The sequence below is a fragment of the Clinocottus analis genome, unplaced genomic scaffold (assembly GCF_023055335.1).
Source record: "Clinocottus analis isolate CAN_PGR_092001 unplaced genomic scaffold, fCliAna1.0.p SCAF_4, whole genome shotgun sequence".
NCBI classification, from domain to species: domain Eukaryota; kingdom Metazoa; phylum Chordata; class Actinopteri; order Perciformes; family Cottidae; genus Clinocottus; species Clinocottus analis.
The window spans coordinates 3,408,372-3,423,206 of record NW_027176153.1 but is presented as its reverse complement, the minus strand read 5'-3'; the positions used below and the strand labels follow the sequence as shown (position 1 = coordinate 3,423,206).

The 14,835-nt window shown below is 42.8% G+C and overlaps 1 protein-coding gene across 2 annotated transcripts in view; it reads right to left on the bottom strand.

The window, feature by feature from the left end:
• Window positions 1-9,619: 9,619 nt before the first annotated feature.
• nkain4 (sodium/potassium transporting ATPase interacting 4) overlaps window positions 9,620-14,835 on the bottom strand; it is a 48,266-nt gene continuing 43,050 nt past the window's right edge. The window contains exons 6-7 of one of the 2 annotated variants that reach the window (XM_068598641.1): window positions 11,207-11,291; window positions 9,620-9,931 (exon numbers count right to left, since the gene is read on the bottom strand). In XM_068598641.1, the coding sequence (XP_068454742.1) occupies window positions 9,922-9,931; window positions 11,207-11,291 (95 nt within the window). In that variant the 3' untranslated portion in view covers window positions 9,620-9,921. The remainder of the gene's footprint in view (window positions 9,932-11,206; window positions 11,292-14,835) is intronic. The other variant, XM_068598640.1, reaches the window with a different exon arrangement.

Genomic DNA, 14,835 nt, shown 5'->3' with positions numbered 1-14,835 from the left:
TCGGAATAGTTACAAACTACATTGTACCGTGTGTTATATAGCTGATGTCTCCACCACACCCTTCAGATTGATCACTGCCCTCATAGTTGACATATTTTGAGCTGGTTAGACATCAAAACCGTTTCCATTAAACAATAACAAAACCAAAACAGGTTTGTGAAGAAAACTTGTCAATAAGCGCAGTACAACAGGTCACATCATGCTGACGTTCAGGGGCGTAGATGGTGGTCATGATACATCTCTGAACATGTGTACAGGTAGAAATGAGAAGTTTGTGTAATCAAGAGTTTAATGATTCAAACTTGGATCATTTGCAGGAACAAACCTCACAAAAGAAGATGAGATTCATGATAAGAACAGGCTTGTTGTTCTTGCATAAAGGCCCAATGAGGCCAAGCAGGAAGCCAAAGCTACACAGGAATGTCTTGAGGACACGCCAGTGGAATTATTAAGCACCTGATGACACATAAACTAGTCACACCTACTCCAATCATGATCTAAGAGTACTAGTAAAAACACACCCAGTGCATAACGAGTGAACAAGTGTTTCTTCTTTTCATAAGATCAACACAAGCGATTGACAGGTCGTGGATAGTTTCACTTTTGTTTTCCTCGTACAGCTGGTAGGACAAAGGAGAACGACTATTGGACACACCTCGTCTATTTTTGACTTAAAGAGTATCAGTAAAAAGACACTCTGTTCTTTTGAGTAATTAGTGAACTGGTTTGTCTTCATTTCATACTGGAATCTCTCTCTGATTGACCTTTTGTGTTTTTTGCTGAACGATACACCGTAAACACACACACACACAACGTTGTCTTTGTGGTTGTGAAGGTTCGTTCCCTGATGTCTTACACACTCCTTTGCTTTTTATTCAGAAGGACGGTGAGGTCCGTCGACTCCCCGGATACTGGTGGGACAACGAGGAAGACGAGGAAGACTGGGAGAGCGAAGATTCTGGATACGGCTCATTCTCAGAACAAGAGGAAGCCGACGAAGAGGAGGAAGACGATGAAAAAGTCCTAGAAGAGCATGAGGAAGAAGATGAAGATGATGCGGTGCCACCAGCCCCCCAGAGGTCAGAAGAGTCTGCTCCCTCCACGTCAGGCCTTGGATCCTTCAGAAGATACTGGCAGAGGGACGAGGACAGCGACTCGGATTGAGACCGACAGCCTGTTTGCTGCAGGATTGTAAAACCTTTATGTCTGGCAGGACTGATGAAGCACCAGACAACCCTCCCTCGCATCTGACGAGATTGGCAATTGATAGCATCCTGCCGCAGAGGTTTTGGTGCGGAACGACCTGAAGAAGCTCCGTCCCCATTTGTGTACTTTGGAGTTTGGACTTGGGAGTTTGGAAAAGTTGAGACTCCCAGCAACATCATCTTACTCTCTCTGGTTATTTGTATAGTTGGGTGAAGCTGAACCAGACAGATGTGCAGTAAAAACTACTAATGTTAAGAAAAGTTTCCAAGTCTTTTTTACTCAGGTATCGATGGCCGTGTTACAGGAAGCAGCATCCAGGGTCTCCTTGAAGACGGAGCAGAGGAGAAGGATGGAGGACGACAGGACCAGATGGAGAGCGGCGGTCGCCTTTCTTCCAGTGGGCGGAGTAAGTAATCCCTCTCCAGGAGTACAGAAGTATCAGTAATATAATTCCACCATTGGAGGCCAGCTTCAACACAACAATGTAAAGGTTGTGTAGTTGAGTTCAAAAGTATTCATCTCTTGTGTTTGTGTCTCACAGGGCAGGACTCCTCAGGTCTCACTGTTGGAGCAGCTGAGGGTGGAGGTCAATTAACCCGTCATCCCAGGACGACCGAGGCCCACAGCAGACCTCTGAACCTTCTCAGCCCCCCAGAGAGTCAGAGACTCAGTGAGTCCGGTCCTCTTGCCCCTCCACCCCAACACCACCAGCCGAGAGGACGAGGACCGTCCCGTCCCCACCAGCACAGAGGACGGAGTTTGTCTCCATCAGCTTCTTCTGTGCTGGTGGGTTCAGGAAGCTCCTCACACACACAGGAAGCTCCTCACACACACAGGAAGCTCCTCACACACACAGGAAGCTCCTCCGACACACACACAGGAAGCTCCTCACACACACAGGAAGCTCCTCACACACACAGGAAGCTCCTCACACACACAGGAAGGTCCTCACACACACAGGAAGCTCCTCACACACACAGGAAGCTCCTCACACACACAGGAAGCTCCTCACACACACAGGAAGCTCCTTACACACACAGGAAGCTCCTCCGACACACACAAGAAGCTCCTCACACACACAGGAAGCTCCTCACACACACAGGAAGCTCCTCACACACACACAGGAAGCTCCTCACACACACAGGAAGCTCCTTACACACACAGGAAGCTCCTCACACACACAGGAAGCTGTCAGCAGCTGTTTCATCTGCTCAGAAAGCAAGAAGGAGACTGACGGTTCAGGCTGAACAAGAAATAATCATTCTGAAGGTTTTAAAGTAATTAAGGGAACAAGATGTGACCTTAATATATAAGGGGGAAACAATGTGGGAACTTAATTAATTAATCATGTTCATAACGCTGCTGTAGCTTATTTATAAATAAACATATAGAACTTACCAACACTGGAGAGGCATAACATAATAAAGAAATACCTAGAAAATAACTACAAGGTACATTTGCGTTTTTACTTTGCAAGAAACAGAAGTCCGGCTCAAAGAGTTTTGTCAGGTACAGACTGTCGGCCTAAATAGATCAATGAAACGTTTAAGAGTCATTGCAAGATGTCAAAATTGATTCATGAGATGAAAGTTCTGTGAAGGTGAGACTCTGTAAGTATTACAGTGCGCTGTCGCCCCCTGTTGGTCACTCTGGAGGCCACTTAACGTGCTGGGGTTCATTTCAGGTAACATGTATAAGATAAGATAAGATAGTCCTTTATTAGTCCCTCTGTGGGGAAATTACAGTATTAAAGCAGCCCTTATTCACAGATCAAGTAATATAAGTAAACAGTAGAACAGTAACAAAAACACAATTTAAAAAATAGACAGTAAAACAGAAAAATAGAAATATACAAATAGAATAAAATAAATAGTAAAAAAAATGTTTATAAAGTGTAAAAGTATCAGTATTGCAAGAGGGCTGGCTCACATTACTTTGACATGTGTTCAGTTACTGAATGCACATCACATGGAGATTCATGAAATGAGTAACATCCAAAAGTAAAAAGTGTCTGCACTTATCCACAAGATGGCCTCGTTATCAGTTTGTTTTCTCTTATGATATTTAGGGCAGTTAGCCACCATTACCACTAATAAGAATGATAGCACATATGTTTGTGAATGTATTGACATCTGTGTTCTGCCTATAAACTACAAATTAATTCTACACACGGGAAACACTATTTCTCTGCACACCACATGTGTGTTGGTGTGCAGGCAGTGAAGAGTGATGCGTGCAGTGTGCACATAAGAGGAAGTCGTGCACGTATAGTCTCGTCTGTAAAATATTGCACATCACTGTTTTGATAAACAAAAGAAAGAGCCACAGACACACCTTGACATTGTGGGGTTTCTAACAGTACCGGGCAGATTCTCATGAGCATGAGACAAGACGCATCTTACGAAGACGATCTCTGTTTCTGTGGAAACCAAAGCAACAGGTCAAAGGTCAGGGGTCAACCATAAAACATCTGGTGTACAGTCTGACGCAACAATGAAGCGAAACTAACTGCTTTTACACAGTTAGACGTACAGTGTCACACAGATCAGATGGAGAGATCTGAGCCAACACACGGGCCAGTTTATTAACACGGATGCCTGTAAAATATCCACATTAATTAACAACATGGATGAAGTGACCTTCTCCATCGGTCTGATATCTCCTGCACCAGGTTCCCACCTCAGCAAACCGTGAACTCCGGAAGCACTTTTCAGAGGATTAGGAACAGAATGGAGGAAAAACAAAATAAATTGCAAGTGACAGTAGATGGACCTGTACACATTCATCATGGATGTCAGACTGTTGTACATGCATGGATGTTCAATGCGCTTTATTACACTGATGCAAGTCACATGCAAACAAGGTTGCAGAAGTCATTTTAATGTAAACTAACAGCAGCAAGGGCATTATCCATTCAATACATCAGACAACATTTAAGTGATTTTAAAGCTTAATATTAGTTATGTACAGATGAGCTCACCATTCTCTATCCATCTACTATCACTGTTGTGTTGATGTTTTTTTTTGCTTTAGCGGAGTCAATACTCTGAAGATGCTTTAGAGAGGATTAATGTAATGTATAATGAGGGGGACAATCTCCCTTTTTACATGATTTAAATGAAATGAGTGTGATATGGAAGTGAAAGAAACATGCTGCAATGGTTGCACACTGCACTCTTGTCCTGAACCACCTTCTACAGTGTGTTTGACAGAGTACAGTTCTTGCTTAAAGTGTTTCAAACTGTTCCCCTCTGCAGAAAGCAGGTGGCTTGGATCGACGTGCGGAGCCTGCTCCTTACCCTCCATTTAACTCTTTTCTAAACTTTCCACGCCCATGTCAATCTACTGAATGTCTTCCATCCAACTCGTTTTCTCTCAATATCAGAAAACGCAGTCTATCTATCTATCTATCTATCTATCTATCTATCTATCTATCTATCTATCTATCTATCTATCTATCTATCTATCTATCTATCTACCTACCTACCTACCTACCTACCTACCTACCTACCTACCTACCTATCTATCTATCTATCTATCTATCCCCTGCAAATCTAGACACATAACTCAAATCTCAGCCAAACTTTATCTGCTAGCGTCATTTTTCTTCTTCTACTGAATGTCACACAGTATCATTTAAAAGAGCACACTTTTTTATTAACAGACGGCTATTTACATGAACACAAAGCACAATTCTGGATAAATAGGATCACACACAATCGAGTCACATGGGGTCACATGGGGGTCGAGGCAACACAAGGACACAAAATTGAAGAGAGAGGTAAAAAAAAAAAGACCTTTTCCACTTTCTATACAAAGAAAATAAAAAAAATGATTATATACAAACAGGTGTAATGTTTTTCAGTGGAGACTAAAGCACATAAACACTAATTCCAGTCACCGGGGAGGCTGTATTGCACGGAGAGGAAGACTAGTTTTACACAGTAGCATTTACTAGAAATACTGATGATGTCACAAAATGAGGTGCTCTGCTCACCCACACACCTGTGAGCCTCCACTCTTAGAAATAAAATGTGCCAACTAGAACCATAAAGGGTTCTTCGGCTTGTCCTCATAGGATCAAAGGTTGAGGGTTAAACCTCGAGAAATGGGGCTGGGCAATATGGAGAAAATCCAATATCGTAATATTTTAGTTCTTGATATTCTTCAGTAATGTGCATGTTATTACTAAGTGGGTAAAGGCGATCGATAGAACGTAGAGAACCGTCTGGTGAACGCAGAAAATCACATCACTGAATTCAAAAACTTCTGCAACAATACAATATCCAAAGTCTAAGAAGAATATCTATTCTCATATCACATCATCAATATTGTGTTGACTTAGCCCAGCCCGACCTAGAACAGTTTTACAGAGAACCCTTCTTTCAGTAAATGGTTTCACCAAGAACCCTCTCTGGAGGTTCAATCCAGAACTTGTCTACTTTCTAAAAATGCTAACAGGAACCCGACCGACGGGTTCTACCGGAAACCCTTTTCTATCACCCAGAAGCCAGAGGTTTCTGAGAACCTTTTAATATTTCAAGAGTTTCATCTAAACTCAACCCGGGGGTTCTAATAAGAACCTCTTAATGTTTCAGGAATATCATCTAAACTCAACTCGAGGGTTCTACTGAGAACCCCTATTCTAGTCCATGGGATTTATTTAGAACCCACCAATTGGGTTTCTACTGATAACCTTTCAATATGTTATGAGTATCCTCTAGAACCCAACCAGGGGATTCTAACAAGGACCTTTTAATATTTCAAGAGTTTCATCTGAACCCAACCCGGGGGTTCTACTTAGAACCCCTATTCTTGTCTAAGGGTTTCTTTAGAACCCACCAATTGGGTTTCTACTGAGAACCTTTTAATATTTTAAAGGGTTTCATCTAAACCCAACCCGGGGGTTCTACTAAGAACCCCTATTCTAGTCTAAGGGTTTCTTTAGAACCCACCAATTGGGTTTCTACTAAGAACCTTTTTATATTTGAAGGGTTTCATCTAAACCCAACCCGGGGGTTCTACTGAGAACCTTTTAATATTTCAAAAGTTTCATCTAAACCCAACTAGGTTTTACCAAGAACCCCTATTCTAGTCTAAAGGTTTCATTTAGAACTAACCAATTGGGTTTCTACTGGGAACCTTTTTATATTGCGTTGGTTTCCTTTAAAACCCACCCAGGTTGCTCCACTGAGAACACTTTTACAAACAGTGTTTCTTCTAGAACCCTGACAGGGCAACACACAGCGATCATGGGTTTTTTTTTGGGGGGGGGGGGGGTTCTAAATCGTGGGTGTTCTCTTCTCAAAGCCATGCGTTCTAGAATCCTTGAAGAACCCTTCCTTCCACAAAGGGTTCTTAATGGAACCCTGTAGTCTCTCAAAGAAGCCTTGACAAACCGCTTCTTGGAAAGAGGGTTCTTCAGAAGCAAACGGTTCTGGGTAGAACCTCCGCCCTTTACGTAGAAACACATTTGGAACCCTTATTTCTCAGTGTAAACGTTAAATGATTAAAAAAAAAAAAACACACATAGGACTTTAAATTATTGCATCTTGCCAAGAGAGATGTGACCAATGGAGTGAAAGTGGGTCGTTCTGAAATGATCCGGCAGAAGTGGTCTGATGATGACTTTCACAAGCGTAACAGTTCGTTGACTTTCTTTCTGAAGAACATCTGATGCCGAAGAGGGATCCGACACGCGGCGGGACGTCTTTAGTCGCTGACGATGAAAAGGACTGAGAACCAAAATAATCTCTTTGTTCACGACTCCTTTGATTCCTCTGCAAAAACATAGCGAGGCAGACGATTCTAAATTCATCTTGCAATCAAAGAAATACTGAAAATGTTTTGGATTTAATTGTAAAAAAAAAACTTGACTTGAATGATCAAGAAAATAACTTAGTTTAACTCTAAAAGAAGGTTAAAACCTCATCCTGCTGTATAACGGTCTATGATTTATAATTCTAAACATACTTATGAATATTATTGTAATTGGCTTATCACGCTGTATGATTATAGCTAATAAACTCATAAGCTCATGTAACAAATGTTCATTCATATTCATTTTTGATGCTTTATAACTAACTATAACACATTTTACAGCATTTTATGAACATGTTTAAGTTCATGTGAGATAATTGCATGTCACTCACTGAATTTTAATTCCAATGATAATCATATTATATTTAAAATTATTATAATTCTTAGTCATAATGGATTACTATGTGATATTCTAGGTAGTCCTTTTTTGTTTCAAGTAAAAGTGTGAAAATACATTTTATTGCATTGATATTTTTTCACTTTACTTTAAGCAAACAATGGCGTAATTTATCACAATCCCATTAAAATGCATCTTAACAGTTATTATTATGTATTATTAAAATAATATATAATGTTTTACAAACATAAGAATTATAAAACATTAAGATCACGTCAGTGATTGACTAATACTTATGAAATAGTATGATATTTGACCTTAAAGGTAATATAAATGCTTTAAAATGTTATGATTATTGTTATAAAGCATTATGAATACACATTAGATTATAACAAATTATGAGCATGTTTATGATGTATAACATCTGCGTCAGAGAACGTGTACAGACAAAAAGTATTTTAAATACAAATCATGGATTTTCTCTTTTTTCTTTTTTTGGACCTATAGGCAGAAACTCCGTCGCCGTGCTACTTGTACTTGAACCCTTTGAACTCTAGAGGGCAGTAGTGAGTCACACAAGCAGCGAGGCAACAGAGGAGCCGACCCGAACTCTGAAACATCGGACATGAACAAAAGAGGAAAGAAAAGATTGGACCCACGTGTGCATAACGACAGAAATGTGTCAGAAACTACACAGCAGAAGCTTTACAGTCCGCTAGGTTTTTCCTTTAACATGTTATACATACATATGATTATTATAATAATGCAAGCCCTGTGAAAAAAATGCTATGAAACAATCACAACTGAGACGATTGAGATCTATGCGATGTGGGAAAACTAGCACTATTGTGTTTTTTTACTTGAAGTAAAAAATACGCTGCGTAACCTTTGGGTGTGTAATGACCCCCCACCATCACCCTCCTCCCTGACAAGAGGAGGTAAGAAAAAGAACACAATCACAACAATAAGACTCCAGAAATACAAAACAATAAAGTGATACTTATGCCGTTTGAACGCTTCTTACTCGCCAACGTTTCAAACTCCGAATCCCAATCCCCCACTCTCCTTCTTGTTTTTTCACTATTTACATTTTCTATTTTTTGACAGACGCCCCTGTAGGTTTTGGTGTTTTTCGTTCCCTCCACCTCTTCCACCCCTGCGTCTGTATGGATGCACACAGTTCCCGGCCTCAAAGTAAACATGGCCGCCTCACGATGGCTCATTCCACGGGCTCCCCTGAAATTCAGCCCTCCGGACCGAGATCTGAGCCAAGACAGCGAGTCCTCTTATGCCTCCATCACACCAAAAGAGTTAGATTACATGTAAAGTCAATGCAGACGCAAATGCTTGTGGAAAAGCACATTTTTTGGCGGATGGGGCAAATAAGGTGAAAGAGCGTTGTGAAAATTGTGGCAGTTGTGGCAGTTTAGGTTAGCTAGTGAGGCTATGTGCCGGTAGCTACAGGAACGTGACCGGGTCAGTTTAGGTTAGCTAGTGAGGCTATGTGCCGGTAGCTACAGGAATGTGACCGGGTCAGTTTAGGTTAGCTAGTGAGGCTATGTGCCGGTAGCTACAGGAACGTGACCGGGTCAGTTTAGGTTAGCTAGTGAGGCTATGTGCCGGTAGCTACAGGAACGTGACCGGGTCAGTTTAGGTTAGCTAGTGAGGCTATGTGCCGGTAGCTACAGGAACGTGACCGGGTCAGTTTAGGTTAGCTAGTGAGGCTATGTGCCGGTAGCTACAGGAATGTGACCGGGTCAGTTTAGGTTAGCTAGTGAGGCTATGTGCCGGTAGCTACAGGAATGTGACCAGGTCAGTTTAGGTTAGCTAGTGAGGCTATGTGCCGGTAGCTACAGGAACGTGACCGGGTCAGTTTAGGTTAGCTAGTGAGGCTATGTGCTGGTAACTTGGGGTAACGTAGCTCAAGCCGCGCCCCCTTTCCGCCACGTATGGGTTTGCGAAAAGGCAAATGAACCACATAAAGTCGCACGAGTAAAGTCAGGGGAAAATTCGCAACGCTTTTAGGTGTGCAGCAGCATAAGACACGGGAACCACAGGGGTGGGAATACTAGGCACCCACACACACACACACACACACACACACACACACACACTTGTTTGTTTTTCTACGCTGTACATGGAGTATGACACCGTTATGAGCAGGTCACAGGGACCTCAGCAGAGAACTCAAAGAAAAAGACACAATATGAGGCTTTGTTGCACCGTAACCCCCCCCCCCCCCTCCACCCACCCCCGTACACCTTTCTTTCTTCTTCCAGGAACCCGTCATCGCTCACTTGAAAACAATGGACCCAAACTGAGAAAGTGTTTTTTTCTTCTGGGCAGCACACCAGTAAGCGGCGTACTGACATCAAGAAGGCGGGGAAATGTCTGGCGCGTCCTCTTGGTGAACCGATGGAGATGGTGTGTGTGGGGTTGGGGGGGTTTGTGTCAAAACAGCCATTTTGTCTGCGTGGGAAGTTTGCCGTGTCACCTTCCTCGCCGGACGCCCTCCCTTTTGCTCTCTCTCTCTCTCTCTCTCTCTCCCTCTCTCTCATTTACGTAGACCTGCAGAGAACACAGACATGGGGAATAAAGAGAACAGAGTCAGCGGCCGGTGGGTGACGTTTCTCCTGGATGTGACTCCCCTGGAGGTCAGAAACGTCCTCCCCCCCATTAGAGACCGAGCTGATTAAACTGTCAAGAAGCTCATAAAATATTCAGTTCACGTCGGCAGAGAGTTATGACACGACTTCCCAGACTTATTGTTATTAACTTCTCTGCACAACTTAATTGATTAATCCAATTTTAGACAGGTTTTTGTGTGTTTTTGCTCCGCGTGCTTCTGTCAGTTACTGCCTGCGGCGCGACACACACACACACACACACACACACACACGACTGGGTCACGAGAGGCCTCCATTTTCCCTACAGCCCTCCGACAGGATGAAGCATGTTCCAGACATGACTGAAGACTCCTGATATTGAGCAAGAAGCCGATGTTGTTTTGTAACTGCCTGCATCCTGATATAAAAAAACAAAAACAATCTAAAAGAAGCTCTGGAACAGAAGTATAAGAGGATCATTAAAACAATTAGCTGTTAGGGCTTCGTGATACGGCCAAAAGTCTAATATAAGTGTGTTCATATTGTGAATGAAACACTTGACAAATGTGCATTTTTCTCAGTTAATTCAACTCAATTAATGTTATTTGTATCGAACATTATCTTTAAATCATCTGCCCTCGGACCCTCTCATAAGAAATGTTAAATACTCCCCCTAAAAACGATCAAATATAAAGCAATATAGATTATATGTCAAGAATGAACAACATCTGTATGGTGTAAATGAAACAATAGCAGCACCAGTAAAAGCAGAAGTATTAATAGTATTAGTCATAATATATATATATGTATATATATTATGTATTATATAGATAATACATAATATATATTACATAATAATACATTATTAATATTATATTATTATTATTATTAATAATAATATTATTAATATTATTATATTATTAATATTATATATATATATAATATATATATATATTATGTATATATTAATATATATATATATATATATATATATATATATATATATATATATATATATATAGGAACTGTAGAGGAAAATGAACAGATTATCTGAATTATTACGTGCTTGTTGTAATTTAATTGTACATTTGGATGATTGAATCATTGATTAATGATCATATGGACTAATACCACGTACAGGTAATGAACAGGTAGAGGTTGAGCACGACCACAGAAGGCAGCGCACGGTGTGAAGGTACAGCAGGTGAACGTCGGCGTGACACACCTTCATACTTACAGGTACATGGGCTTTAAGAGGAGGTGAGATGGTTTCTCATTGACATGGTAGAGAGGGAATGGGTCAAATCCACCAATAAAATCGACTGAAAACAAAGGATGAAAACACATGAATTATGGATGAAATAAAAAAATACAAACGACAAGACAATGCATGATTAAATTAATTATGACAATGATAAAAAACAGGAATGAAATGGAAGCTGGAGACGCAGTGGGAACAGGTGATGAAAAGCTTCTTTCAACGCAGAAAAGTTCACAAAAGAAACTCAAATCCGCGTTCCTGCCTCGGGCTGAAGGCGGAGCTCGGGAACAGGTGAGAGCTGCACACCTGTCGAGTCGCTCAGAAACAGAGGTGACCTTCAGAAACAGAGGTGACCTTCAGAAACAGAGGTGACCTCCAGAAACAGAGGTGACCTTCAGAAACAGAGGTGACCTCCAGAAACAGAGGTGACACTCAGAAACAGAGGTGACCTTCAGAAACAGAGGTGACACTCAGAGAGAGAGAGGTGAGAGACAGCGAGACAGAAAGAGAGAGGTGAAAGAGAAAGAAAGGCGAGGGAGAGCAAGGTGGGCGAGAAAGAGGTGAGAGAGAGCTAAAGAGAGACAGAGAGAAAGAAAGAGAGAGATAGAAATAGAGAGAGAGAGAGAGGGGCGAGAGACAGAGAGAGGTGCAAAAGAGAGAGTTGAGAGAGAGCAAGAGAAGAGAGAGAGAAGCCAGAGGCGAAAGAGAGAGCGATCGAAACAAAGAGAGAGAGAGAGAGTAAGAGAGATAGAAATAGAGAGATAGACAGACGAAAGCGAGAGAGAAAGAAAGAAAGAGAGAGAGAGAGTGACGGACAGGTGGCCTCAGAGATTACAGGAAGAGGCCAACATGTCCCGGCGCTTTATGGAACATTGTGACGGAGAGGAAATGGAGAAAGAGAAGCTGACCGAGAGGAGGAAAAGAAAAAGGCTCCAAACAAACAGCGGATGTTCAAGAGGATGGAAAATAAAAAGTGGTCAGATCGGAAACTGCGGACATAAGAGGACGAAGAGGTGATCTGCTGGATGCTGATACGCAGGCAGGACGAGTGCAGAGCGCCACAGGGTGCTGCTGCTGGTGTGTGTGCGTGTGTGTGTGTGTGTGTGTGTGTGTCCTGTGACCCTGCACGGGTTTCCTGGGACACGTTCGCTGCCACAAGAAGCCGCGCTGAGGAACACACAGCGCGATAATGACGGTTGCCATTTTTAGACACGCCGGCGGCTCCAGGGACGCCGGCGCACCGGCCCGGCCCGTCGCTTTGGGTTTTTAATGGTTTCCTTTGATTTATTTACGTAACCTTTACTTTTCCAGGATACGTCGGTCCCGGTCCAGACTGCACCGTCCACTTAACTAAACTACAATCACCGCCGCGCGGTTTGTTCGCATCGATGTCCGTCCATCGCTTCATCGCTTCATCCGATTGGGCATTTTGCGTGAAATTGTCATGAATGAGCCTTGTGAGGTCACCACGACCTTTCGACCTTCAAAATCGTCCGCGTCTCCCTCGAAGCCCAAGTGTCCGCATTTGTGCCAAATTTGAAAAAGAAATTCCCTTCAGGCGTTCCCCGCTTTGCACCGTTAGCGCTGATTGCTGTGATCCCCCGCCATTTTGAGAGCCGTAAAGAAGCAATGTAGCATTTTGCCCCCCTTCATAATATATTTAAAACTTTTTTTTTTTAAAGTGTGTCATCAAAAAACGGATCTTCTACGCTGAACCTCAAGGGGATAAACATCTGTTGGTGATGCATCTGTTCTTTATGGAGCTTTGTAAACTACTACAGTGTGTTTGTTGTGCCGTTGCAGGTTAAAAAAAAGAGAGGGTAGAAAACGAAAGTTACAAAGGTAACTACGGTTCTATGAATCCTGGGTGACCGCCATAGGCACTGTTTCACACTGGATGTACCCCATCCAGTGTGAAATAGAACATATTTTATATTCTCTAAGTATAAAGTGGCAAATGTGCAAGATAAACTCACACATTTGTAAAGGGTTTAAAATCAGAAATTTATGCAAATTCGCCGGAAATACTCTGGTGAGTCTGCTGTTCCTTATTTACATAATTTTGCTTGCCACTATTTTTCATAGTTTTCTTTTTCTCCTCTGAAATCTATGACTTTATAATCTTGCAAAGGTTTTTCTTGTAAATTTTTCCCCAATAATCTCAGAGAAGCGTTTTTGCGGACACTTTTAATTTTGGACATTCAGAGCTTTTCCCCATCACATAAGACCTTTATTTTATTTTTGTAAACATTTGTCTTTTTATTTTACCCTCAACGTCGTAAACAACACAAAAAACCTGGCTTTGATGAAATCTTGAAACGCTGAAAGCTCTCATCTTCTGTTCGTTCTCAACAGGTGATCTGACGGCTTTTCCAAATGTTCTGGCGCGCCTGCGTGGCGTCTGCGTGGCGCCTGCGTGGCGTCTGCGTGGCGCCTGCGTGGCGTCTGCGTGGCGCCTGCGTGGCGTCTGCGTGGCGCCTGCGTGGCGTCTGCGTGGCGCCTGCGTGGCGTCTGCGTGGCGTCTGCGGTCTTTACAGAATAAAATCAAGAACACCGGCAAAGATGGGAAAATCTTTGCCGGTGTTAAACGCCGGCGTCCTCTGCGGGAGAAACAAGAAACGGGTTCGTTGGCAGCCGATCGGCCCATGTGATCCTGTTATAACTGAAAGCTGGTTTCCCCCGAGCAGAAAGGAGGCGAGCTGATCTTCACTCGCCTGGACACACATTTGAGATGTGAAAGGTATGTAGGTCAACGGCGGAGGCCCTGGTGCGGGGCCCCTAGAAAAGCAGAGTAACGTAAGACGATTACGTTCAAGTGAAATCAGGACCGAGAAGCTACCAATCAATTCAACGTGTGTGTGTGTGTGTGTGCTCTTATTCCTCAATCCCGGTGGGGACCTTGACCTGTGGGGACTCAGACCTGTGAGGACTAGTGAAGGCAAACCCCTCCCACAAGCATCAGAAGAGTGTGTGTGTGTGCGTGTGTGCGTGTGTGTGTGTGTGTGTGTGTGTGTGTGTGTGTGTGTGTGTGTGTGAAGGGCTGGCCAGCTGACAGTGAAATAAAAACACAGGCACAGAGATGAAGGGGAGAAGACCAGGAGGGAAAAGCAGGGTTTTGTGAGAATATCAAAAGTGTGGAGAAGATCAAGCAGCGTTTCCTCCGTCCAGAAACACGTTTGTTTGTTTTTAGCCGAGTCTAATATCTCCGTCCATACGTGCGTTATAGCCTCGTTTTTGTCAACTCTGCAACCTTTTGAAAAAGCATCTCGCAGGTTTTCAACACACTTGGTTTAGTTGCAGAAAATAATGCAGAGGAAGGAGGGCGACGGTGAAAAAGAGGGACCGCGTGATCATGTGATCGAGGCGTGACGAATCAAGAGAAACACGTCGTGACCGCTGGGACCCGGTCGAGTAGCCAATGTTGGCGTCTACGCCGTCGTTTGCAAACTCCTCCCTCTTTGGGTTGCGGAAATCCAAAATGGCGACGAATAAAATGTCAAACTTGAGCTTTCAAAAGTCCACAAATCTGTCTGTCTCTCTTTCTGATCAAGCCTGCTCTCCGTCTCTGTCCTCACACGCCATAACGCGCCATCACTTCAATGCAG